The sequence below is a fragment of the Alnus glutinosa genome, chromosome 13 (assembly GCF_958979055.1).
Source record: "Alnus glutinosa chromosome 13, dhAlnGlut1.1, whole genome shotgun sequence".
NCBI classification, from domain to species: Eukaryota; Viridiplantae; Streptophyta; class Magnoliopsida; order Fagales; family Betulaceae; genus Alnus; species Alnus glutinosa.
The window spans coordinates 6,455,831-6,481,685 of record NC_084898.1 but is presented as its reverse complement, the minus strand read 5'-3'; the positions used below and the strand labels follow the sequence as shown (position 1 = coordinate 6,481,685).

The 25,855-nt window shown below is 33.6% G+C and overlaps 2 protein-coding genes and 1 non-coding gene across 5 annotated transcripts; 1 reads left to right on the top strand and 2 right to left on the bottom strand.

The window, feature by feature from the left end:
• The first annotated feature begins 5,164 nt into the window (after nucleotides 1–5,164).
• Nucleotides 5,165–6,133, top strand: LOC133853646 (protein LURP-one-related 17). Its single transcript, XM_062289640.1, has 2 exons — nucleotides 5,165–5,609; nucleotides 5,689–6,133. The coding sequence occupies exons 1-2, from the start codon at nucleotides 5,325–5,327 to the stop codon at nucleotides 6,097–6,099; spliced, it is 696 nt and encodes a 231-aa protein (XP_062145624.1). The 5' UTR covers nucleotides 5,165–5,324; the 3' UTR covers nucleotides 6,100–6,133.
• Nucleotides 6,134–6,482: 349 nt separating this feature from the next.
• Nucleotides 6,483–6,555, bottom strand: TRNAA-AGC (transfer RNA alanine (anticodon AGC)). Its single transcript has one exon. It is a non-coding gene; the product is annotated as a tRNA-Ala (tRNA).
• Nucleotides 6,556–6,818: 263 nt separating this feature from the next.
• LOC133854261 (uncharacterized) lies at nucleotides 6,819–16,019 on the bottom strand. Of its 3 annotated transcripts, none has more exons than XM_062290367.1 (7): nucleotides 15,595–16,019; nucleotides 13,994–14,371; nucleotides 12,035–12,187; nucleotides 9,348–9,667; nucleotides 8,316–8,823; nucleotides 8,155–8,187; nucleotides 6,819–7,624 (listed from the first exon to the last, which is right to left on the bottom strand). In XM_062290367.1, exons 1-7 carry the CDS (start codon nucleotides 15,767–15,769, stop codon nucleotides 7,098–7,100), a joined length of 2,094 nt encoding a protein of 697 aa, XP_062146351.1. In that variant the 5' UTR covers nucleotides 15,770–16,019; the 3' UTR covers nucleotides 6,819–7,097. The 3 variants fall into 3 exon arrangements, with proteins under 3 accessions (XP_062146351.1, XP_062146352.1, XP_062146349.1); XM_062290368.1 differs by having other exon boundaries at nucleotides 8,316–8,829; nucleotides 13,994–14,344; nucleotides 15,595–16,018; XM_062290365.1 differs by having other exon boundaries at nucleotides 8,316–8,829; nucleotides 15,595–16,016.
• Between the last annotated feature and the right edge of the window lie 9,836 nt (nucleotides 16,020–25,855).

Genomic DNA, 25,855 nt, shown 5'->3' with positions numbered 1-25,855 from the left:
CCTTTATGTGGATCGGATGATACTCTATCTACGTAGGTGGATTGGTCTCAAAAAATTGATTGCATTCAAAGAAATTCGAACCTTAAGCCTTGATAAAAATGTCACCAAAACCAAAAACTCATACCACTTGAACCAACCCTTTATGTTATTGTTGGAAATAATTCCATTCAGACCGGCCTATTTAAAGAATCACGGGCATTCGAATTAGTACCAGCCTAAGGAAAATAGGCAGACGTAAAGCCGGGATAACAGGACTCCCGGGTAATCCTATTCCGAGAGATAGACACCAAGCATCTATTCCCAAGAATACGCAATAGAAAGTATATCCTGATTAGGTCTCAAAAATGCAAACACCCCGAGACCGAGAGTCAACTCAACCAGTCAAGGCCCGAGACAAACATGTTCCGAGAACTCAGATATCAGGATTAGAAGTCACAATCTGTGTCCAATCAGGACTCCCCAAAGAATTCCGTCAACAGTCCTACTCCAAATTGAATTGGGATAGGACTCCCGGTCCAATTCTACTTCTTGAGAATTCGGGATTAGAGTCATACTACAAAACGAATTAGGAAAGAATTACACTCCAAATTTGGTAAGGAATCTGTGTACAACTCATAGATCAAGTAGGATCAGGAATCCTAATTCAGGTTGAATTCCACTTCTTTGCCTATAAATAGACCTATACCCCAATCTATAAATGATAGACTGATTATTTTATTTTATTTTATTTTATGTATTGAACATACTTTTATCTCAAAAGCTAATTTAGGTATCGGAACGAGACCCTTAGAATGGTTGTTTTGCAGAGATCGTGGGAGCGTGAAGAACATCAAAGAACGTAATCAATCATTGAATCTGCATGATCAAAGAACATAATCAATTATTGAATATGTATGACCTTTTAAAAAAGGGATGTAAAAAATATGTATATATATCATGTCTTATAGAAAATATTTCAAAGAAGGAACTATAGAATTGCTGGATTTTCCCACCGTAAAATTAAAAGCTCAAATCAAAATAGTAAAAAAACCAAGGAAATACTTCCTAGAAATCTACAGAGACAACCCATTTAGTTATGTATAAGCCTTCAAATTTGAGAAGCACCTCCATTAATCAATTTTCCAAAAACATATTATCAATCACAAGAGAAGTTAATTACTTGGGCAGGATAAATATTCCTGTGGTGCTGTACTCAATATATAGACTATATACATTTACAAAGATATATAAAGGAATGGAAATCTAAATATATAAATACATTTCATGAGATAATGATCATCTGTCGTTATTAGATAAGCTAAAGGCAGTAGCTGGAAGATCATGATTAGATGGGTATCCATTTGGAGTAACCAGCCACCAGCGGGAAGAAAATGTGTGATTTCGTAAGTAAAATGTGTGATTTTAAATTAAATCACAAAATATAGATCGTTTGAGATTGTGTTTTTAAAAGATAACGAGTTGAAAATGTAGAAAATGAGATGCTTCTTTGAAAACACACAATTTTAATTTAAATGTTAAATTGCGATTTTAATTAAGGTCAAACTACGATTTTATCAAACGCTTAACTGCGTTTTTAAAAATCACATTTTTAAATTGTAATATTTCAAAATCGCATTTTTCAAAATCGCAAACCCATACAAACCTTCAATATTAAACAAAAGCAGCTTTACACATAGCTGCTAATCCTGCATGTATATCATGAAAGAACTAAGCATATCAAAATTGATTGCCATGTTGTGCGAGAAAAGATCCAACTTGGCTTAGTTCGAACTCTTCATGTTTCCTCTTCTGCTCAACTGGCTGATTTGTTCACTAAACCCCTTAGTTTTGAAGTTTTTTAAGTTCTCTTATCCAAGATGAACATCCTAAACATACATTGTTCATCTTGAGGGGGGTATTAGATAACACGTGGTGAATGTAATTATATGTATAAAACACGTGTTGTTTTGAGTTGTAACTAAGCTGTATTTTTAGTTAGACAGCTGGAAGATAGTTAGCAGTAGAGCTTTAGCTCTTTACTCTCACGCAGAGTTGTATATAAAATACTCTTTGTAATTTTGTTTCAGTAAATGCAATACAATCACAGATTCAATCCAACTCTGTTCCATCTGTTTTTTCTCTTCCACTTTGTACTTCTAATATTCAATGTGATAAGCTTCTATTAATTGCTTGGACTTTATCCTCATCTACAACGTTAGCACTCTTATCCTCTTGATCAGATACACTAATTAACAGGAATTACCTGACATAACATCTTCAATAACTTGAATATTGTCAAATTTAATTCAAGCGGCATTTCTAGAGAGTTTTCGGAAACTTAAACACGAGTTCCATATACTCATAATCAAAGGAAAATTTAAGAAACATTGTCATCAATTCTTTTCTAAAAATTTTAAAAAAATAATAAATAAATAAAATGTCACGAGCAGTCGAGCATGATGTGTCAAGCACAGTAAGGTCCGTAAGTGTTAGAGCGCTCTCAATAGCTTCATTTTGATTTTTTTTAAATTTAAGGAATGAAACTATTTTTTGTTATTTTGTTGAAATACACTTCACAATAACTTTCTTATATTTTCATACACCATTAAAATATTATTTCTTTACAAAATACAAGTTCCCTACCTACCTGTACCTTTTTTTTCAGATTCTAACATATTTCCTAATGAAAGGAAGAGAGATGTGAGATGAGAGAGAAATATTTTTTATTAAAATAATGAAATGGGAAACTAAAGTGTTGCCAAATAAATTGGGTAGCATTGTAGATTATCCAATATTTGGGAAAGGTATAGGACATGTGGCTTTTTAGATTTTTTTTTTTTTTTTTTTTTGAAATTTTTCCTATATCTAAGGACTAAGGAAGTGAAGAGGCTTTAGGGAAGTTATTGAGAGTGCTCCTAGATCAAAATTGTACAAAAAAAATGGTCAAAAACTTGAAAACTAGGGTTTCTGCACAAGCCTCTATCGACCAAGCTAAAGTTTAGCCACGTGTCATATTATTTTTTGCTAGAAAAAAGCGACGGTCTAGATAAAGGGTAGCTGATCTTGATCGATCGATTTGTGTTAAACGGCTAAATTGACCCGACTTGAGCTGCATTTAATGCAAAAAATCATGACTTTGGTCAACCGAGTAACAGTATCAATCAACCGAGCATGGTGCAGTAGGATTTTGAAAATACCTGAAATGAATCAATTGATCGAGCTACGTATTGAAGATGTTGTGAGTATCAATAAATAGCTAGCTTGTTCGACCAAGCTTAGGTAGAATTGACTATGAGATCTGTTTAAAGGCTAGAAACTTGAGAGAATAATTCATTAATTTCTTCTCTCCATTCGTCCAAAAGGCTGGGGAGCTCAATTTTGGGAGTGCAAGACTAGGTGCTAGAGGGAGAGAGAGAGAGAGAGAGAGAGAGGAGTGAGCTCGATTTTTTCCTATGCCTATTTTTTTATTCAACCGTATCATTTTAATAGAGATATTAACATATTTGTTTAGCCATCCCCCATAATTATTAGGTTATTAGTAATATGATATATATATATATATATATATATATATATATATATATATATATATATATATATGGAGTGTAGATCTACAATATTTGATTGAGTGGACCAAGCACATTAAAAGAAAGACAAAATTTCTTTTAAATTAAGTTTAATAGATTAGGTTGGAGGAATTTCCTTCTACCTCAATTTAGAGGATATTTTTATCCTTAAAAGAATTGCAACTTATTTCTTGGGTAAAATGATTAATGCTGAATTCATTTTCCATAGTTTTCTACTAAATAAATAAAATGTTTTCACATTAAACTTAGAAAATTTGTTCTTAAATATCAATTATAGTACTAATTTCTACAGATGTAGCAAGCATTTGGGTTTTGGTTACTTGACAAAGAGTACTTTGTTCTGCTTTATTTGAAATAAAAATTTTGAGTTTAATTATCAGGAAAAAAAAATTGATAAATTCTTCATAAATTATAACGGAAACAAGTACAATAATTTTCCTTGGAATTCACTCTCCTCCCCTGTTTCTTAACTTATTATATATATATATATATATATATATAGTTCTCTTTTCTGGATCCTTTGATTCCTTTCTCAATAATTAATTAATAAACAAATACAAACCTAACTTGGGCTCAAAAGAAGAGAAGATTTGGAATCTTAAAGACCATGTACGCAAGACTAACACTTGTCAGCTATTCCAAGGCTAATAATGTGAATTCTAAGGTTGATGATATGGAATATATGATTAAATTAATCCAGCAATGTGTCTCTTGAAAATCAGCAATACTGATTTAGGTAAGGTTGTCCCGCCCAGACAGCAATATTCATGCCTAGCTAGGTCTCACCACCCCGACCGAATATACGTAGCTAGGTCAAGAAAAGCACGTCAATAGATATATGCCAATTATATGAGGCTACGTATTATTGAAGGGATCCAACAAAATATCTCTTGAAAACCAATTGTCATTTGCCAAGTGTCATCTCGAATGATGCTTCCCAACAAAAAAACAAAAAAGTGTCATTGAATCGACCCCTTAAAGTTGACAAAAAGTCTCATTGAATGGACCCATAAAATGAATAAAATAAAATAAAATGTGGAATGTTTATACAATATATAATAATTTGGAGAAACTTCGTTTAATCTCTTAAATTATTGTTATTTTTGTAATTACTCTTATAAATTTAAAAAACTTTTATTTTAGTGAATCAATTTTTTAATATTTTCAATTTTACTAGTATATTAAAATTTTTCGTTAAATTCTATCAAAATTTTTAAAATACATGTGTTTTTTTAATATATATATAATTTCAAAAATTTAGGCATGAGTATTTTTATAAATTTTGATAAATATTTACAATTTTTTTCCTAAAAGAAAAAAATGGTATTTTGAGAATTTTGACGCCCCTACGTCAGAATTTCCAGTTAAAATTTAAAAAAAAAAAATTGATTGAGAGTTTTTTAATTGCAAATATATATAATAAAAATTAAAGGGATTAAGTGAAATTTTTTCCCCTAATATTAATTTTTCATATGAAAATGATTCATTTTGCTATTAATATTTTATTTTACTACGTACATGTAACTGTGTATATATGTTATATTTAGTATAATGTTATGTCATCTCCATTTAACCCTGTCCATATATAGTATATACACTGTAGTAATTGGGGCATGTGTCATCATCATAAAGCTCCCGTAAGCATGTCACCCTTCTAAGAACAAAACCCATGCAGCCAAACCTTCTCAGGCTATAAATAGTTGCTCCCTCCATCTCAACAAGTTCCGAAGACTTACACACACACACACAGAGAGAGAGATGAAAATGTTTCGATTCTTAAAATCAACGTCAAGAACAGTCCACGAAGAAGAAGAACAGCATGAGCAGGAGCATAAGACTACTGAGTCTACTAATCAAGGTGGTGCATCCACGTCACTTACAGTGTGGAGAAAGTCTCTTCTAATAAGTTGCAATGGATTCACGGTGATCGGCTCCAATGGAGACTTGGTCTACCGGGTCGACAATTACAGCGGCCGTCCCGAGGAAATCACTCTCATGGATGCCCCGGGAAAACCCGTCCTCACAATATTGCGCCGTCGCAAGGTGAGAATATATATATATATATATACAGTTCTTTCCTTTCTCATTTTAGTATACTGTTATACATGTTCATGATTGGCAGACGCTTAGGCTGGTAGACAGCTGGCGTGTATACGAAGGAGAGGCCGGCGACGGGGAGGATTGTAGAAGAGCAAGTAAATCGTCGGAGGAGAAGCCAGTTTGGTCGATAAGGAAGCATATAAAGAACATTCTAAATCCGATCAATCCGAAGCCGAAGCCGAATGCGATTGCATATGTGTGTCGTGGGGGTGAAGACAAAAGCGCTTACGTGGTTGAAGGCTCGTACGCGGAGAGATCATGCAAAGTGTGGAATGAGTCGAGGAGGGTGGTTGTAGCGGAAATCAAAAGGAAGGAAGCGAGTAAGGGAGGGGTGTCTTTTGGGCTTGAGGTTTTTCTTTTGGTGGTGCACCCAGGGTTTGATCCTGGATTCGCTATGGCTTTAGTTTTAGTGTTGGATCAAATGTTTGCCTAGGATTTTTTTTTTTTTTTTGCCAATTTTTCTTAACTTTGTGACCAAATTAATGAAAATAGTTTTAGTTTAGTTATTATATGAAGAAACTTTAAAGCTACATAAATCCCAATGTTAATTAAATATTGTGTCATGACTGAGTTCTCAAGAGGTGATCACGATGAAACAATATTCAAACATGAATTTTAAATGAGAAAAGGGACAAAAAGAAAATCAATGGTTATTTATTGGGAAAATAAATTTAAAAATTTATAGTAAGAGTTGAACTTTTCGCCAGGGAAAGGCGAAAAAGAATCAAAAGATGCAAGTACGTAGTTGTATCCGGCTGGGCCTCCAGAACGACAACGTGTTCATCGGTTTAAAATGGTTTTATTTTTACAAAAAAGTGGAGATGCGGGGTATCGATCCCCGTACCTCTCGCATGCTAAGCGAGCGCTCTACCATCTGAGCTACATCCCCATCTTGACATATGCAACAAAAATATTTTACTTTATTTGTGTTTCCTTATTTTCCAATTCATTTGCTCAACACCATATATGTTCCGTGTAAGTGTAGAGTTTTGTTCAAAATGGGGTCACGCATTTAAGTGCCAGCAGAATCCTCTTGAGAGAATCAGTGCTAGGGTTTCAACCGATTTGATATTTCTTAAATTTCTTGAACAAACACAGCCAGTGCTGCTGTAGCGTGATGCAGCAGGTTGTAAAATGCGAGAACAATCACAGTAATTTGAAAGAGTGAGACGTAAATTTCTATTGCCTCATGAAATGCTCTACAGAAGGCAAAGAATTCCCTGCTGTGTACAACTTCTTTACTGTTACAACATTGAGACTCCTGTTCACCCTCCAAGGTGAACTCTTACAACAATGCCATTCCATCTAGAGCAACAACCCCTAGAACAATTCCTTTCCACCTACATCATAAATATGTACAAACCAATCGATTTGGCGAGAGACAGAAAGCTGATACTGACGAATAACAACAATTATTGGAAGGAATTTTGATCAGTCGAGCCCGTCCCTTCCACGGTTCCAATCCATGGGCAATAATTTTCTTACCTTCTGTTGACTGTTGTTGCAAGCCTTATCCAAAACCACCCTTGCAGGTGGGGGCATCATACATGATTGTTTAAAAATGCTAGCAGTTGAATGTCTAGTTTCTGCGATCGAGTCCTTAATCGATTTGCTCGGTGATGATCTGCTTGATCTGGGAGTCGACCAATTTAACATTCCTCTCCTAAGACAATTGGGATGATCTACGTCCTTACTGCTCTCAATCATAGAGAGCTTAGGCTTCTTTGAGGACATTAGCTGGTCCACACTTCTTACCATACTGCTAGATGGCAATGCAGAAATGGATGCTGCAAACGTTTCTTCAAGTTTCTCATTTGACTTCAGCTTGCGAGCTTTCATCACCTTTTGTGAAGGCTTCTTTGGCCACCTTATTATTCCATCTGGATTTTGTTTGAGATACTGAGTCGCGATGTCACACAGAGTTTGAGCAGCAGCTAATACTATTGGACATTGCTCAGCTGCAACAAACAAAAAGCACATGAAAAACCGACACAATAGAACATAACTCAGATATTAAATGCAAAATGTGTCAGTATTTATAGCACATTTCTTATCCGTACCCCATCTAGCTATCAGTATTTATTTTTCAACCTTAGTAACACATTTCATACAGCACATTTCACACATCATATGACCAATTTAATCAGAGGAACCATCAGCCTGAAGCTTTCTAGGCCTATTAGACAACTAATGAGATGGTGTATGTCAAGCCAAAGAAAAGTCGACTCAAATTGCTTCCATAACATAGTATACTAACAAAAGGTTTGGAACAATTAGATCAAATGGCATCATTTCCATCATTGGTCTTTTTGTCATTCTCCTTTTATGTCCCCTTTTCCCTGTTTCCTTCACAACAGGTCCGCATCCCCTAATGGCCCCATTGCTCCAAAATACACACTCAAAAACACAGTTTTATGCATATGCACAGGCAGTTCACGTATATCTAAGCAACAGATTAGCACGAAGATTACTATAATTGTAGGCATACCGTTTCCTTGATAATTCACCCTGCCTCCAGAATCTGCTTACAAGCAAGAAAAGGCAATATTTCAATTAAAACCAGAAGCAAAACAAAACAAAACAAAAAAACTATAATTAAAATAAATAAAGAAAAAAGAAGAATCTAGGATAAACTCATGAAATTCTTACCTAGAAATAAGTGAGAAGCTTTTGAACATGTAGCAGAAGACAATGAATCCCACTCACACCGAGGAAAACTAACAGGCATTGATGGGAAAATTTTATTTTCTGATCTCAGTCCTGTAGGAACCAGGCTCTGATCATAAGTTAGTGACTCCAAGTTTGCAAGACAATCAGTGGCAACCCTCAGAGAGCCGGAAACATTCCCTATTCTTACCCATCTACCTTGGCATGTGCTCCTAGTTGCAGGCAATTTAATTGCATCAGAATTAGTTCTACAATGCCCACTATAAGTATGTGACCATGGAAATGGTGGCAAGCTGACTTTGCGAGACATTTGTTTGACTGGGCGTAGATCAGAAGCATTCCTTGAAGATACAGAAGACTTGGCCGCATCGAGGAGCAAAGACTCCAAATCCTTGGGTTCAGCAAGCATCAAGCGTTTCAAAATATCTTTAGGTTGATATAATGGCAAATCAAGTGCATTAGCAGGAGTATCAGGCTTGCTATAAGAATCCTGGATCTTGAGAAACAAGACAGAAAAAATACATTACTGATTATTGACCTTCAATATTATTTATAAAGAAAATAGTAATTTACTCTTCAATCTTATTACTAATGATGGAGTTGAAGCAGCATTTATGTTACGCAAATGTATTATGAGGGTGTCAAGACTCTCAACCGGGATACTTTTTCTCTCAACAGATCTGGTCAAATGAAATGACTTTAAAATGTAACCCTTTTTTTTGGTGGAAAAAACAAAGTATTTCAATGATATCAGAAATTATTCTCAAAAGTCATGTCAGGCAGCTTTCCAATAATTTCAGACTCTCCATGATTTGTTGGCTTACTTGGTTAATATCAAAGTCCAAGTCAAGGGTTCAAGAGTTGGTATTCAAATAAGAAGATAACTCTCCGATAATTTTCAAGTGAAAAATCAAACTATCTGGTTTTAGTCAATTGACCAATGTAAAAGATGCTTCTGAAGGTGTCATCCAGGGTCTGACTGACCAGCGTCCTAAATTCTCTATTAAAACAAACCTTGTTACATGAAGATAGATCTGTCGTGCAGGACTCTCCTTTATCACAAGAAATAGAGTTTGATACGCATGTGGAAATTTTCTTGTCAGAGAAGTTCTCTACATCCGCAAAATTTTGGGACTGGACAGGCCTTGAGAGCTGCAGGACAGAGAATGCTTTTCTAACTGAATTCAAAAAATCACCATTTATGTTTTCTGCTTTCTTCCCTTTGTCTTTTACTAAACTAGAACACTTGTAAGTGCCATCAAGAAGATCATTCAAAGGTGGGTCACCCGCAAGCTTTGTGATGTCATGGGGATCTAACTTCAGACCATATGCTCCTGACAATAATTCCCAAACATTAATTAATGAGATTTATGTAAGTTTATATTTGAAAGAAAAATAATAATAATAATAATAATAATAATAATAATAATAATAATAATAATAAGGAAGATGCATAGCAATAGGTGAGCTTATAAGGTAATTTTGTCATAAATCAATATGGTAAGGACCAAATTGACATACAGAATCGGAAAAAATATGGTGATATAAGAAGGTGACGACCAAAGTCTTAGATCTAGTAAAAGAAAAGTAGAAACTAAAAAATAAAATAAAAAAGCGGCAAGCCATAATCCTATATGTATAATTAATACTCAACTCAACAAAGCTTTAATCCCAACTAGTTGGCATCAACAAAATTGATCCTTTTATGCCACTCACCCTTATTTACAGCCATGTCCACGGTTGGATCTCTAACAATCATGTCTTCCCTAGTTTAATCCACACTTTTTGCCTCAGTTTTGCCCTTTTACTCCTTCCACATTTAAGGCAACCCACGACTTGTTACTTTTTTCCTAATTGATCCACCGCCACCACCTCACAAATGACTTCATTCCTTATCCTAAATTTCCTAGTATTACAGCTATATACAATTAGGAAACATTCAAATTCACATTGTTAGTTGATCCAAGGTTTGCTCCCCTATTTCTGAAGGACGGTTGGGTATTCGAAATTTAAGAATATTCAATAGGGCCCTTTTAAGGAAGTGGTTGTGGCGTTATACACATAAGAGAGAGGCTTGGTGGAAAGTTATTGTGAATGCTAAATTTGGTAGTGCGTGGGGTGGGTGGTGCTCTTTTGATCCCCCTGGATCTCACGGGGTGGGGCTATATATATATATATTTTTTAATGACGAGGAACATCTCTAAGGCAAGGTCACTTTGTGTACCTACCCCTGTCAAGTAAATCTCAGACCCATGTAAAGCGCCCCCTCTACGCGGATCGGGTAATCCTCCTGCTTAGCCGGCAAATTGTCTCCAAGTAGACCTCATGGGACTAGCACAAAGACCAATGCTCTTACCACTTGAGTCAACTCCTTAGGGTCTATGGAAGAATATTAGAAGGGCATGGAGTTTGTTTCGTAGCCATACCAAATTTTAGTTGGAAGACGGGTCCAAGATCAAATTTTGAGATGACGTGTGGTGCGGAGAGATTACCCTTAAGGAAGCCTTTCCGATTTTATATGGCTTTGCTCGTAAGAATGATGTGTTTGTTGCAGCTCACTTGGACTTTGCTAGAGGTTCCCTATAATGGGATATTAGCTTTATTCGAGCAACTCACAGCTGGGAGGTGGATGTCTTGACTTCCTTCTACAATTTGTTGTATTCTATTAGAGTGAGAAGGGAAGAGAAAGACAAGCCTTGGTGGGTCCCTTCTCACAAAGGGAAGTTTGATGTTAGATCTTTCTATAAGGTCATTGCTTGTAAAGTTGAAGTTCCTTTCCCTTAGAAGAGTATTTGGCAGACCAAGGTTCCAATAAAAGTAGCTTTTTTCGCTTGGTTGGCAGCTCTAGGGAAGATTCTTTCCATGGACAATCTTAAAAAGAGACATGTCATCGTGGTTGATAGGTGTTATATGTGCAAAAAGAATGGGGAGACTGTGGACCATCTTCTTCTCCATTGTGACGATGCATGTGCCTTATGGAATGCTATTTTCAGCTGTTTTGGGTTGTCTTGGGTTCTGCCTCATCGGGTGATTGATTTATTTACTTGCTGGTAGACAGGCGAATGCTCTTGGAGTACTGTTGTGTGGAAGATGATGCTTTCTTGCCTTTTGTAGGGCCTGTGGAAGGAACGAAATAATAGAAACTTCGAGGACCAATAAAGGAAGATAGAGGAGCTCATAACCTTCTTATTTTACTCTCTTTTTTCTTGGACAGCTGTGTTGTTAGCTCCCTTAGTGATTAGCTTTAATGATTTTCTTGTACTTTTGTCTACTCCTTCTTAGGCATTTCTCTTGTATACTCCATGAGTGCCTAGGTTGCGCTTTACGCTTTTTATGATATCTCTTACTTATCAGAAGAAAAAAAAAACAGCTATATACAAGATGAGAAAAATTGTTAAAAATTTTAGTTTCAACAGCATACAAAAAACTGGCTGCAATATACGTCTTACCAATATGAGTAAATATATAATTATGTACCATAATAACCAACTACAGCTTGGTAGTTTTAGTTCCAAATCTAGAGAGATCTGAATTTGGATATGCGTTGATACGAATACTCAAGTCAGTCTCTAAACAGTCGCACCGCTAATATAAATTGAAAGGTGTTTATTTGCAATCAGAAAAGAATAAATAAACTCTCTTCAAGGGGGGTGAGAACTTCCATTTATAAAATGGAACTAGTTTCTCTAACAATGTCTTACCAAAAAAGTTATTCCCTCCAGCCGCTGAACTGAAGTTCGACAATCCTGCCTTCATAGAGGAAGAATCATATTTGATCTTCGCAGGAACTTTGAAACCTCTTTTATCACCTCGCTTGTTGAAGTTATTTTTTTGTTTCATCACTTGTGTATTCTCTGGAATGTATATTTTAGAAAAGAGGAAAGTTTGTATCAGTGCAAACCCTGGTAAGCTGAAAAACATCTTATGGCGAAAAAAAAAAAAAAAGCTGAAAACATCTAATAAAACTAGAAGGGCCTATAAATTCATTACATTTCCATTTATGATGTGAAAGTCAGGTCATAAACTTTTTTGCAGATCAGACCTGGACAATGAATCACTAAACCAACTAATTACTCTTTTTCATTTCCAATTGGATTATTTCATATAATCACCATAACTAAACAAACTGTATAGTAATAAAAATTTTTAAAAAAAAAAAAATGTAAGTAACTGTATAGTAATAAAAATCAAAGGCAATGGAACAAAAAAAAAAAAAAAAAGAAGTTAACAGCCAAGCTGGAATATCATTGGGCGGTGAAGCCAATGACCAGAATGTAAAAAGATAATTATTGTTACACCACACTTGGCATATTAAATACAAAAAACCGATCCAAAACCCTTTTGCAAAAGCATGTGAGAGAACTATTAGCGCTAATCAACATTGCTGGAAAAGGTAGCCCAGTTAACCGTATGTTTGCCCGTCTCAATGAGAATTTTTATATTTCAATTGCTTTAATTACTTACCAAAGTTCACTTCCGCAAGTACAGTAGCTTAAATTTTTGTAAATTACGACATCAACAATGTGTGAAAGTGGATCATAATATAGTCTTGAAGCCTTCCTTCATTATTTATGATACTTTCTTTAGCTATCCAATAACTCTTCTCTCTGAAGAATTTGGTAAATAGTAGTTGTGATGAAGTGGTAGAAATGCTTCAAAGTAGAATTTAAATTTGCACCTCAAATCTATGGGTGTTTTTAAATCTTTAAGAGGGATGCTTTATAACCATAGTACTCTTAGATAATCAAACGTGTGTGTGTATGCGCGGTCGTGAGTGGGAATATACATACGTCGATGCATTGACATGATTTGGACACGAGGTCTTTTTTTCACTTTTGATTGATGTTTTTAAATCTTTAAGGGGGATACTTTATAACCATAGTACTCTTAGATAATCAAAAATGTGTGTGCGTGCGCGGTCATGAGTGGGAATATACATACATGAGGCATTGACATGATTTGGACACAAGGTCTTTTTTTCACTTTTGATTGACAAGTTATGCGGGATGATGAAATGTCTAGAGAAATTCTTTTAACTTTTTAATAGATTTAAATTAATGGCAAATACAAGAAAGGAAGCACATATGAACAGATATTTTATGGGTGAAAAGTATATCTGAATTTGAAATTTGTTCTTAGATGAGTGGATGGATGTCTGAAGTGTTCTCTTTTGCAGAATTGCTTAATGCATGAAGGTATCTTGTCAAGTGACAAGCAAGGGCTGTGGCAAGGGGCAGGGGAAGAGCTGGGTGTAGGAGGATATACATACATTATTGGGACAACCACAGACAAGCTTTTCAAACATTGTTTACTAGTCGCAATAGATGCCAATCATTGCATGTTTATGACTAAATAAAGGCATAACTACTGGCATGAGAAAATATCATATTTAAAATTACCAGAGCTGGCATCTTGTATCCACAACAACGAAAAAGAGGACATGAGAATTTTTAAATGTTAAAAACAATGTTAGCTTACAGGAAATAAGCGCATAGTTAAGGGAAAATAGAAGTTCTCACACTACGAAACCAAATATGACATCTTCCATGACAAGGACACTCTTTTAAGGAACATTAACAATTTTCTAGTAAAAATAGTTTGAAGTGGATAGACACATTTATTTCAAATAATGAACACGTCACAGTAGAAGACCATCTTACCTGGAGAGGTGCACCTTGTAGGATTCAACTCTAGCTTATCAGTCATATCCTTTTTGTCATCAACTCCAGCTAGGCTCATAGAATCTTCCATTTGAACTGCCAGCCTTGGCCTCTTTGAACACACACTACCACTTCTTGATACCTTTGCTGCTTTCCGTTGTAACTGTGGATCCATTCTGACTAATCTTTTTACCTGTTGTAACTGTACATCTTCAGGCCTAGGACACTGTAAAAGACAATTTTTTTCCATACCATAAGGGTGCGCAGACACATCTTCACCCCGAAAGCTGGGCAGCTGATTAGCATGCCTACAAAGTGCAGCATCTGGAATCTTATCGCAGGAGCCAGACTCTGAAGACATGACCACAGTTGTAACATCTGAAATAACCACATCGCATAGATCATAAAATTAAGCAATAAAGTGGTAAACAGAGACGCAGAAACCAATGAACTATGTATAGAAATGTCAGGATATATCAATCATGTCAAAATCAGAGCAATAATACGAGGAATTATTTATAAATAGTAAAAATAAAAAAAACACATACATAACAAAACACAAAAGCTCTTAAATGCCAGTAAAAAGGTTGAACGCAGGGTAAAAATCATCTTTTATTTTTGAAATTCAAAAGTGAATAAACCATTAACAAGAGGCAAGACTGAGACAGGGAATATCTTTTCAATCAGAAATCCCACATCAACTTTTAGAGCCAGCATTCCCATTCACAAACTTCAGTTTAAACCATTGACCGTAACTCCTGTCTCTCTCACCAACCCTAGAACCCGTGACCTAGATCTTTTTACCTCACACATATGTAAAGCCACCAAGCTTAGAGGCGGGTTTGTAACTAACAATAGACAGGAACTCATTCTCAAACACTATTTTTTCTTTTTGTTGAAGTACAAAAGCAATATTGTTTTCAAAGAGCTGAGTGAAAAAGGAAAATGAATGTACTGATTGCAATCGAGCAGAAATGTATTGAAAACCATGCCGTTCAACCCACTTCAAGCAGACCCTAGTAGTAATGGCCTCGTAAGATGTTTAAGGAGCCATAAATAAAACATTTTCAATCATCTAGCTTAACTGCTATGAATTCGTGACACTTATTTCGCCACTAACATGTCGACCTCCAACACCTTAGCCTAACTCTCAGAAATGCTATGTGAGCCTTTCACTGCTTCACGCTATCTAGCCTCAAATTTAACTGCCTTAGTTTTTAACCATTACAAGCAAATTTCAATTTCAAGGCACTAATATTAAGTTCTCTTGAAGAACCTTCTGATACTACAGACTTATCCCCCATCTAATCCCCAAAGTAAATTAGGGAAGTAGCTGAAATAAGAGCAGTAATGCTTAACAATTAAAATGATAACAAGCTATCTATATAAAAAATAAAAAAATAAAAAAAATGATAACAAGCTCTTCTTCCATTATTTCCCAATTCTTTTGCCCAACTGTTTTTTTTTTTTGGGAAAACAAAACAAAATACAATAAAGTTACTGATAAAAAGTAAAAATAATAATTTTTTTTTGATAAGTAAGAGAAAATAATAATTTCAAAACAAAAAATTCGAAAAAAAAAAATGTTAAGAGAATATCACCTTTTTTACTCAAAAGAGAGCTGCACCGTTCGATTGGACTCACGAGAACCGAAACGCCGTCAGATTCGCGAGCCTCGACCTCCTTGACTGTAACCCCAGCCCTAACGAACCCCTCCGATCCCATGAGCTTCGGCGCCGCCACGTCCACCGGGTACGGCAACTCCACCGCGTCCATCACCGAGACAACGACAAGCGATCCGAGACGTATCGCGACGGATCATAGACAGGCAATATGGGACCGACTCGGCGAGGTCGTGGGGTGATTTCGGCGGGAAAGCATGGGAAAGTGAGGGAAAATTGGATGTTGCGGCGAGTGGGAGGCGAAACGAAGGAATTCTAGGGCACAAAATAGGGAAAGAAAGAGGAGTATTTATAGTTTTCGGGAAAAGACGAGGCGTGTTTGGAAATAGTCCGTCGGTGGGTAATATTCCGGTGCAGTATGCGTCAGCATGAAATGTCCTCGACTCCTCACAACGCGCTGGCCAAATATGGATACTAAAGATCAAAATTCAAGTATATTTCCTCCTATTGTTTTAAAATAAAATAATTCTATAATGTTTAAAAAAATATAATAAATATATAAATTCTGAATTGTTAAAAAATAAATACGATAATAAATGATAATGAATAAAATTTGAACCATTTAATTTTAAAATAATACTTGAGATTTGAATAAGGATCCGTTTGGGTTTACAATTTCAAAAAATTCGTAATAGGAATTTTCAAATATGCGATTTGAATGTGCGATTTGAAAGAATGATTTTCAAAACCGCAATAAGCTTTTGGCAAAATCCCAGTTTGGCCTATAAAATCGCAAGTTATCTTTTAAAATTTTGCATTTTCAAAAAAGTACCACATTATCTGTGATTTGAAAAAGCAGTTTTCTGCGTTTTCAAATAGTAATTTTTTAAAAATGTAATTTCCAAACAATTCATTTTCTGCGATTTGTTTAAAATTGTATTTTTTGTCTACGAATCGCAATCTCAAACACACCCTAAATCTACACGGTCAAATACCCTAAGAATAATAAATAATAATGATCCACTAAATTATTATCCTTTAAACCCAACTATTCAAGTTACATAAAATGTTCATGCTACTACACTTTTATCATAAATTCGTTTTACAAACTAATGTGACAGTTCAAAAATGGTGAAATAATTAAGAGTGTATGGTTAACAAAAATTTATATTTAATTAGAAGATAAACTACATTTATCCCCTCTAACTAGGGGTGTGCAAAACCCGCCCGTACCCGCGAACCTGCCCCGCCCCGCACAAACCCGCCCCGTCAATAACGGGTATAAGACATTTCCAAAAAAGTGCGGATCCTAAATATGCCAACCCGTGATTTATGGGGCGGGTTGCGGTATAAAATTTTTTCTCACCCGCACACCCGCCCCACCCCGCAATTCCTTTATACTCGTACCATCAAATTTTTCCCAAAAAAATTATAAGAGTCATGACAAGGGGTGTGCCTTTGATTTCATCAAATTTTCCCCAAAAAAATTATAAGAGTCATGACAAGAGGTGTGCCTTTGATTTCATCAAATTTTCCCCTAAAAAATTATAAGAGTCACGAATAGGGGTGTGCCTTTGATTTCATCAAAAATTTTTCAAAAAAATTATAAAAGTCACTACTAGAGTCACGAATTGCTCAGATTGTGTACCTTTGATTTCATTCAATACAGTTTTGCACTATCCATTTCATCTCTATTCTTATTCCATTCTCATATACACTTTAATCTCTACATTCTCACATACACATACCCATTCAATCTACAATCACAAAAAAAAAATAAAAAAGTTATTTACAGTTGGGTTTGTTGGTAATTTTGGTTCTTTCTTCTTGTCCATGTTTGCTAGTGAGGTTGATTCAATTGGGATTTTCAATTTTTGAACTGGGTTAGCAAGATTGGAAATTATTTTTTTGATTTTGGTCAAAAAATAAAAGAAGAAGAGGAATATCCGAACCCGCATGAACCCGTCCCGATCCGCACTACCCAAGGCCCATCGGGTTGACCATTCACTATACGGGTTGCGGATCTCGATTTTCAAACCCGTTCACTGCGGGGCGGGTAGTGAAAAACATGCAAATCCGGCCCAATCCGGCCCGCGCCCACCCCTACCTCTAACTATTATCTTCTTCTTCTTTTTTTGCAATGTCCCTTTTAATGTTTTAATATTTATGATGTCCTACTTTCCATATGTTGTTGTAATGTTCCCCTTCCACAACCCAATGTCACAAAAATTTCCTTCATAAGATGAAAAATTCAGAAAAAATAAAAAATAAAACTTAAGTCATTTTTTCAACCCTAGTGATATTTTTGTCATTTTTTTATCTTATGAATATTACTTTTGTCATTTTGGGTGCAGAATTGGGACATTGTAACTCCAATAATATATTGAAAATGACATTGCAAAAATTAAAACATTGTGAAGCATTGCAAAATATAGTCAGAATGGGTAAATGTAGTTGTACCCTTAATTATATCACAAATTATAGATTATCATGTCAATTTGTGAAAGGCTTTGCAGCGAAAGCTGGACTATTTAACACTACTCCCAAGTGAAATAGAATCCTATTCATTTTAAATAAAATAATTATAATTTAAAGTTAGTATATTTAACTGTGTGTATGAAGTTAATATTTATTATTTTTATTCACTCATAAGCTATTATCTTAATATTAATCATATATAGAAAGTAAAAAAATTATTAATATGATAAAATATTTATTATTTAATTTAAAAACAATAATTAAAATTTTAGAATATCTAAGGTGTTATAGAATATTCTGACAATTTTAGATTATCTCAATCATAAGATCAATCCTAGTTGGTATGGTTGTTTTGTCTTTGTGGTCGGATGACGTGGCATTATCCACTATACAAGGAAAGAGTGAGGGAATGGGGTTCGGTGAAGACTTCTCTGATTGTGGTGGGAATGCATATTGTTTGTTGGGTTTGTCTGATGGAGATTGAATTACTAGAATATCCTTTCTTCTGATGATTAAACCGATACACTAAAAAGTTCTCTTGACTTTGCTATGTTCAAGATCAAAAATATAATTTTAAATAAAATTAGGGAAAGTGTATTGTTTGAGAGTGTGTTTTTAAAACTTTGCAATTTAAAAATTTAGAAAAATATGTGTTTTAAAAACGTACAATTTTGAAGACTAAATTATAATTTTAAAAGCTAAAATCAAGATTAACTAAAGACTTAATTGTGTTTTTAAAAACCGTGTTTTAAAATCACTATACCTTAAATAGAAAGTTTTAAACCCGTAAATCCAAACACAATCTAACATCATACGAGTTAGTAGGAAATGTTTTAGAGCATTCGTAGTAAACAAGTCAAAATTTAAGCAGATTTTGATTAAAAAATTTACTTTTGTTAATTTAGCTACCTACTTTTCTAATGGTCTAAATACCAAACTCACTAAATATTATCTACTTTAAATAAATATTATTTTTTATTAGTTTTAAAATAACCATTTTTCAACCAACCAACCAAAATTGAATATCAAACCTCCATCGGACCCAACCCATTCTCCTTCTCCAAACCCAAGTTCCAACCCTCGACGTCCAGCTTCTTCGACGATCGACTTTTCCTCGACGGCTGGACCTCCTTTACTTCTAGATTCACCGGAACCCTAATCCCTAGCCAGCCTCGCCGCAATTGTAACACAAGGCCTCGTCGTTGCGCCTATCTCTGAACCCAAACCGTTCTCCGGCTTCTCCTCTATCAGACCCAAGTCAAGATCCACTAGACCCTCAACAACCGGCTTTTTTCTCCTATGCTTCTAAATCCTCCGGCGCCGAACACAAAACAGGAACAGGGAAGAAAGACTAGAAAGAGACAAAGGAAGTTCAAACTCGCGAAAATGGAATAAAAAACGGAAAAATAATAAGAGACGAGATAAATCAACTCCGTTGAAAAGATTAGGGTTTCTAGCAATCGTCTAATTTACTATAGTAGAGGCGAGCTTGCTGCATACATGATTTTGGGAGTTTTTTGCTGAATTCGGTGAATTCGTTAAAGAGACAAGTTCACTACGACTGCTCTTATGGTGTGTCCACTTGTTTTCGTCACTTTTAGGTAATATAAGACTCAATTTAACTTCAGGTATTTAGGTCTAATTATATTATATTAATCATGGATACATATATATAAGAGATTGGTCTTCCTCAATGGTTATAAAGTAGAGATGTTCAAGCGGTTACTATCTCTAATTGCCAATTGAAATCGACTAAATGGTTATTGGATTTTCGTAATTGCAGTCGCTTCGCTTTAAGCAGTTACGATTTTTAAAAAAACTCCCTCGTATCAGTTATTGAAACTCATAACCGCATCGCATAAATATTTTTAAGAAAATAAGCATTTTGAGCCTATTTGAGTGTTTTGAACCTTCCTTTAACCTATTTTAAAAGCCTATTTTAGATGATTTTGGCCATTTTTAAAAATATTGATAGTTATGAGTGCTAAATTTCACATTAATTAGTTGCTAAGCAAAACTAAATTTTATAAGAGATTTTATATATTTATTAGCGTGAATATGACTAATTTTTTTCCTGAGTCGTTACTTACTAAGTTGTACAAGATAGTTTAGGTTGTTTTTCATTTTCTTTCAAAACACTTGGAGTCATACAGTTGAGACTAATTTGAAGGTTAGCTAAGCTATTTTAAGACCGAGTTTTGCTTCTTCTTTTTGAAAAAAATATTATATATCATATTTTTATCTTACGGTATTGATATAGCATTCTCAATCGACTCTTAATTTCTTTTTCTTTTTCTTTTAAAAAAAAATTAGAACTACTCTAATGGTGGTTGGATTTAGCACATTAACATTATGAGATAGCCTAGTATTACTTTTTTAAAAATAAAAAATAAAAAATAGTAATTGAGCTAAATCATGGAACCAAAAATACATTTTTTTTCTCTAAATTATTAACAAATAATTTAAAAATGCAAGACACATTTCAAAACACAGGTCATGACGTCATGTTTGTTTAATGATTTTTTTTTTCTTTCTATTTTTAAGATAAATACACTAACAAACAACTTAAAGCATAAAAACACTCATAAAAACATAAAACAATTTTTATAAAAATTATTGTTCAAATATGGACCTTACAAGAAAAAACGTCTAAGAATAATTTTCTCATTTATGTTACATCAAAATATTTTTTCAAACAAAAAAACCCTAAGAAAATATTAAAAAACATACTCACATTTATATCACGTCAAAAAACTTTTCAAATAAAAAAAATACAAAAACATTATCAAAAATATTTACACCTGAATTTAGCTTTTGAAAAAATCAAGATACTAAAGTTTGTATTATTAAATACGAAAAAGGCAATTTCATCCGATGATGGAGCTCCTGATTTGGAATGTTAATGGTGCGTTTGGGTATTGAATATTTCGAATATGAATAATATTCTGAATCTGATCATGGATTTCAAGGCAATGAAAATGTGTTTAGATATTGAATATAATTCAGATTTTTTTTCGAATATGTGTTTGGGTGTTGAATTTGGAATATTGAAAAAAAAAAGTGTTTTATAATGGTAGAAAGTGATTGGAAATGATTAGATTGTATAAAACGTTGTGTATAATGATTGGTGTTATGAAAATAAGTGTTAATTTTTAGAAATTGAAAAAAAATGTTTTTTAATAGTAGGAAATGATTGAAAATTATTGATTTGTATGAAAAGTTGTGCGTAATGATTGATATGGTAAAAAATAATAAAACTAATAATAAAAAAAAAAGAAAATGATAAAAATACTCACAGTGCACAACAGCAAGACACAATGAAGTGGGGCCTACACATTGGGCCCCACTCCATTGTGTCTTGGTGTTGTGCACATGTTGTGCACTGTGAGTGTAAGAATCACTCCCCTAAAAAAAATAACAAAAAAATTAAAAATTAAAAACTAAAAACTAAAAAAAGTAAAATTATATTTTTATTTTTATTTTTATTCTTATTCTTTTCTTCTTTTTTTTTTTTTTTTAAAAAAGGAAAAAAAAGAAAGAAGAAAATATAGGTGGCAGCCATCCCTTTGGGAGGGGGTGGCTCGTAAGCCACCCCCATTTTCCTATTTTTCTTTGAAATATATATATATCAGAAATTTCAGTTACTTTTTGACTTTCTTGTCCTTGTGTGCTGTAACTTGATGGGAAAAGAAGGCAAAAAGGAAAATGGGATTTTGCAGGAATTTGGTGCATCACAGCCGTGTGAGGAGAGGGTTGAAACGTGTTGATCTCGAAGAAGGCTACGTGCAACGCTGCCAGACTAGTTTCTAGGTAATTGAATCCTTTATAGCTACTTTGCTGTTTAAGTTGTAGTCCCCAGAAAGTCTGATTTCTGCCAGCTCGGAATTAACGCGTCAACCACTCACCTTGAAATTCAAACTTCATTCAAGTGCCAATCGGATTTTATTCAACTTGGATCCAGATTTCGGGTTTTTGAATAAAAACCCGGTTTGGTTATTGAATAAATATCCGAACCAAACACACCATTAAATAACTTTTGGGATGTTCAGATGCAAGATTATTTTATATTTTTTTAAAAACAACTATCACTCAAAACATCATTTTTAAATTTGATTTTATTATTTAAACCATTCAAACATAATTTATCTACTTTTTTTTTTCACCGGTATATAATTTTGAAAAAAGTTTTTTTTTTAAAAAAAAATACAAACAATTCAAAAACAAAATCACACACCCAAACATTCCCTCCAATTGCTACTAAAAAAAAATCACCTCATTTTTTTAGTCAAACAAATATATAGTAATGTTTCTTGCACAATTCTTATACAACTCTAACAATTTTTTTTAAAAAAATCAACCATTAAATATTTTAGGGCCTACATGTAGGAAAACAAATTAAATAGTTAATCAAAAAAAAAAAAAAGACAGTTAGAATTGTACAAAAGTTGTGTAAGAATAATTACTCAAAAATATAAAGGAAGACAAGATGAGGGAATCCCTCTCATGATAAATTACAAGAAATTAGATTATTTCCTTTACCAAATGCCCTTTAGAATGTAAAAAAAATTATTCCTTTTGAGGTAATGGATTTATGAATAAGTATTGTTATTGACCTAAAAAGTTGAGCATACTTTCATATTGTAATGATCTAATATTAAAGAATTACCCATATAATTTGTTTGTTTGATTTAATAATTAAATAGTGAGTAATGTTATTTAGTAAATTACTATGCAACTGTTATATAATTTGGATGATGTGGCAATAAAAATAAACTATTATTTATTTTTATTTTTTTTACAAGTGATGATCCAATGACTGATTTTTACAGTTACATTATCATTAAATTGTGAAACAATAATTTTAATACAAGTCTACTAAATAACATTATTATTGAATAATACTATATTCGAATGAGTAATGTTTGCTGCATAACATTTGTACACACTTTATACAACAAAGCTGACGTGTATATTGCTGCACAACATTATACACTTTATAAAAAATTTGAAAATAATATTCACGTCAACTTTATTGTACAAAGTGTGTATAAATGTTATGCAGTAAACATTATTCTATTCGAGTTGAATAATGTTTCTCGCACAACAAATGTACACACTTTGTATAATAATGCTAACATGAAAATGATTTTCACAATAAAAAATAGTAATGTTGCCTGCACACACAAAAAAAAAAAAAAAAAAAAAATCACTTCCACGTCAGCATTATTGCACAGAGTGTGTACATTTATTGGACAGAAAACATTACTCATTCGAATTACCTAATTGTCACCTACATAGTCCATCTCATTCCGACCACTTTCACGGTCTACGTGTCAATCCCAAAAGTGCAAAACATATTGTCTTGTATGACCTGACACGTATTCAACAATTATCATTTTTATTTGAGTAATGTTTATTGCATAACTTTCGTACAACTTTTATACAACTCTACCAATTTTTTATTTATTTATTTTTTTAAAAATTTTTCATTGGATATTTAGGGCCCACATGTAAGAAAATAGATTCAATAGTTAATAATAAAAAAAATTGTTAAAGTTGTATAACAATCGTTTATCTTTTTATTTTGCCCTAAGGATTGTTAGGCATATGAACTATATATCAAACTTGTTAAATGTGTAATAACTCATGATATTTAATTATTGATAACCTACTTATGACAAAAATTGATAGTTTTAAATTATTTGACCATAGATTTGTTTTCTTTCAAATTTCAACCATTATTTATAAATTAAATGGTGGGGATCTTAGTATATCAACATTTGTTACTTCATTATTTATTATTTATTTTATTTACACACTAGGATAATTTTCAATTTTATTTTTAATAATAGTCTTGAAAATTATTTTTTAATTTAAAAATTTATTTTAATGTGATACGAAAGTGAAGAGTATTTTTTTGTTGTTGTTGTTGTTGTTTTAAATCACAATTTATCCCAAAGACTTAAACTTATAGAAACAATAGTAAATTTAATCATTTAATTATATTTTAAAATGTTACTCTCAAGTGTACGTTTGCTTAAACTCTTATTCAACAAATGAAGCATAACACATAGATTATTTAATTGAAATGAGATGAATTATGGAGCGCTTTGATTCTATGTTAAATCACATTGTTCATCACAAAAGCTTAAGTTTATAGGAAATTGTAAATTTAATAATTTAATTAATATTCTAAAACTTTTTTTAGTGGGTTCATATTTGAAAAATATATTATATTTTAAAAAAATATATTATGTTTTGAATTATTTGTTAATAATTTAATTTAATTTTTTTTTTAAAAAAAACAACATTTTTAGGCTTGTTTGTTTTGGCGGTGACAAAAAAATGACCAGTAACTTTCAGCGAACACCAGTGGCGGAATTCGACGAACTCCTACAATCGGCGGTAGTTTCTGGTGACCTATGGTGGCAGATTCTTGCACCTCTGGCAATGGCCAACGCCGAATTTCGACAAGCTCTAGTGGCATCGGCCGGCAAAGGATTATGGCGAACTCTGACGGTCGACGGTGGATTCAGGCAAACTCCAACGGTAGTGAAAAATGAATTGTGAGAGAGTGTGCGCAAGAATGAGAAGTTCAAACTCGAAAAATAATTTATGATTTAAAAAAAGAAAAATCATTTTCTATAATTTTTTTTTTTAAAGTTTTGTTAACAATTAAAAACATTTTGAATTTTATCATATTTTTGATAGTATCAAACATTTAAAAAAAAGAAAAAAAGAAAAAAAATGAGGAAAAACGAATGTGGAAACAAAGGAGGCTTAGACTAATGCTCTGTTTATTTCGACGTAAAATGATTTCGACATTATTCGGTGTTTGGTAGGTGCGAAAATAAGAGTCAACCTAAAAATAATTTATGTTTGACCAAAAATGCTTAGTAAATTTCGAAAAATGATTTATGCTTTTTTAAAACGTAAATCATTTTCCAAAAATGTCAGACGTATTCAACCTCTTTTAAACGATACAGTCGATCTTCACGTTCAAGCAATCGACCATCACCGAAATTTTGTCGATACCAAAATCCGACAACATCCGATCAATGTCGCCGGAATCTGGTTAGCCCAGATTCCGAAGAACAAACTGGACGTATTCCGGCCTCGCTGGAATCTGGCCAAAGCATCTCGGCCATAACGGCTGGCTAGCCAGGGGCTATAACATCCCGGCTAGAACGGCAGGCTGGCCGGACTAATCTGGCCAGAATAGCCCGCCCAGAATGGTCGGGTTCCAGCCGGCCGGATCTGGCCAGAACGGTAGGATTCCAACGGTTTTGGCAGGATTCTGGCTAGTGGGCCGTAGTCTGGTCGTTCTCTGTCGGATTCCGGCAATTTTGGGTGGAATCTGTTCACTTTCGCAAGAATCCGGCCAACCCAAATTCCAACGAAACTGTCCGAATTCTTGTATTTACGACGAAAAATATTTTTTAAAAAATTAAATTTTTTGAAACTATTTTACAATGAAAATCATTTTAAATTGAAACAAACAGAGCATAAAAAGAAAATTAAAATCATTATCAAACGCAAAAAGAGGAAAGGACTTCAAAAGCAAAACATAAAAAGCAGCGCATATCAAATTGCATGTAATTCAAATGTCATTATCAAAGTTACCAATAATGCTGATTATGCATCATGAGGAATCTTTCCTAGAGCTTTATTTATTACCCCGTGACTTTTGCATAGTGATAGACTTTGACTACTACCGAATCAGATGATCTACAAAATTTGGGACTAAATTGTCAGAGTGAAA

Coding starts and splice junctions, on each gene's coding strand:
- LOC133854261 (XM_062290365.1), bottom strand. CDS start 15,769: ATGGACGCGGTGGAGTTGCCGTACCCGGTGGACGTGGCGGCGCCGAAG. Junction 8,830..9,347: donor ATCTATCTTCATGTAACAAG/GTTTGTTTTAAT, acceptor TTGTTTCTCAAG/ATCCAGGATTCTTATAGCAA. Junction 8,188..8,315: donor AGCTTCTCACTTATTTCTAG/GTAAGAATTTCA, acceptor GCTTGTAAGCAG/ATTCTGGAGGCAGGGTGAAT.
- LOC133853646 (XM_062289640.1), top strand. CDS start 5,325: ATGAAAATGTTTCGATTCTTAAAATCAACGTCAAGAACAGTCCACGAA. Junction 5,610..5,688: donor CAATATTGCGCCGTCGCAAG/GTGAGAATATAT, acceptor CATGATTGGCAG/ACGCTTAGGCTGGTAGACAG.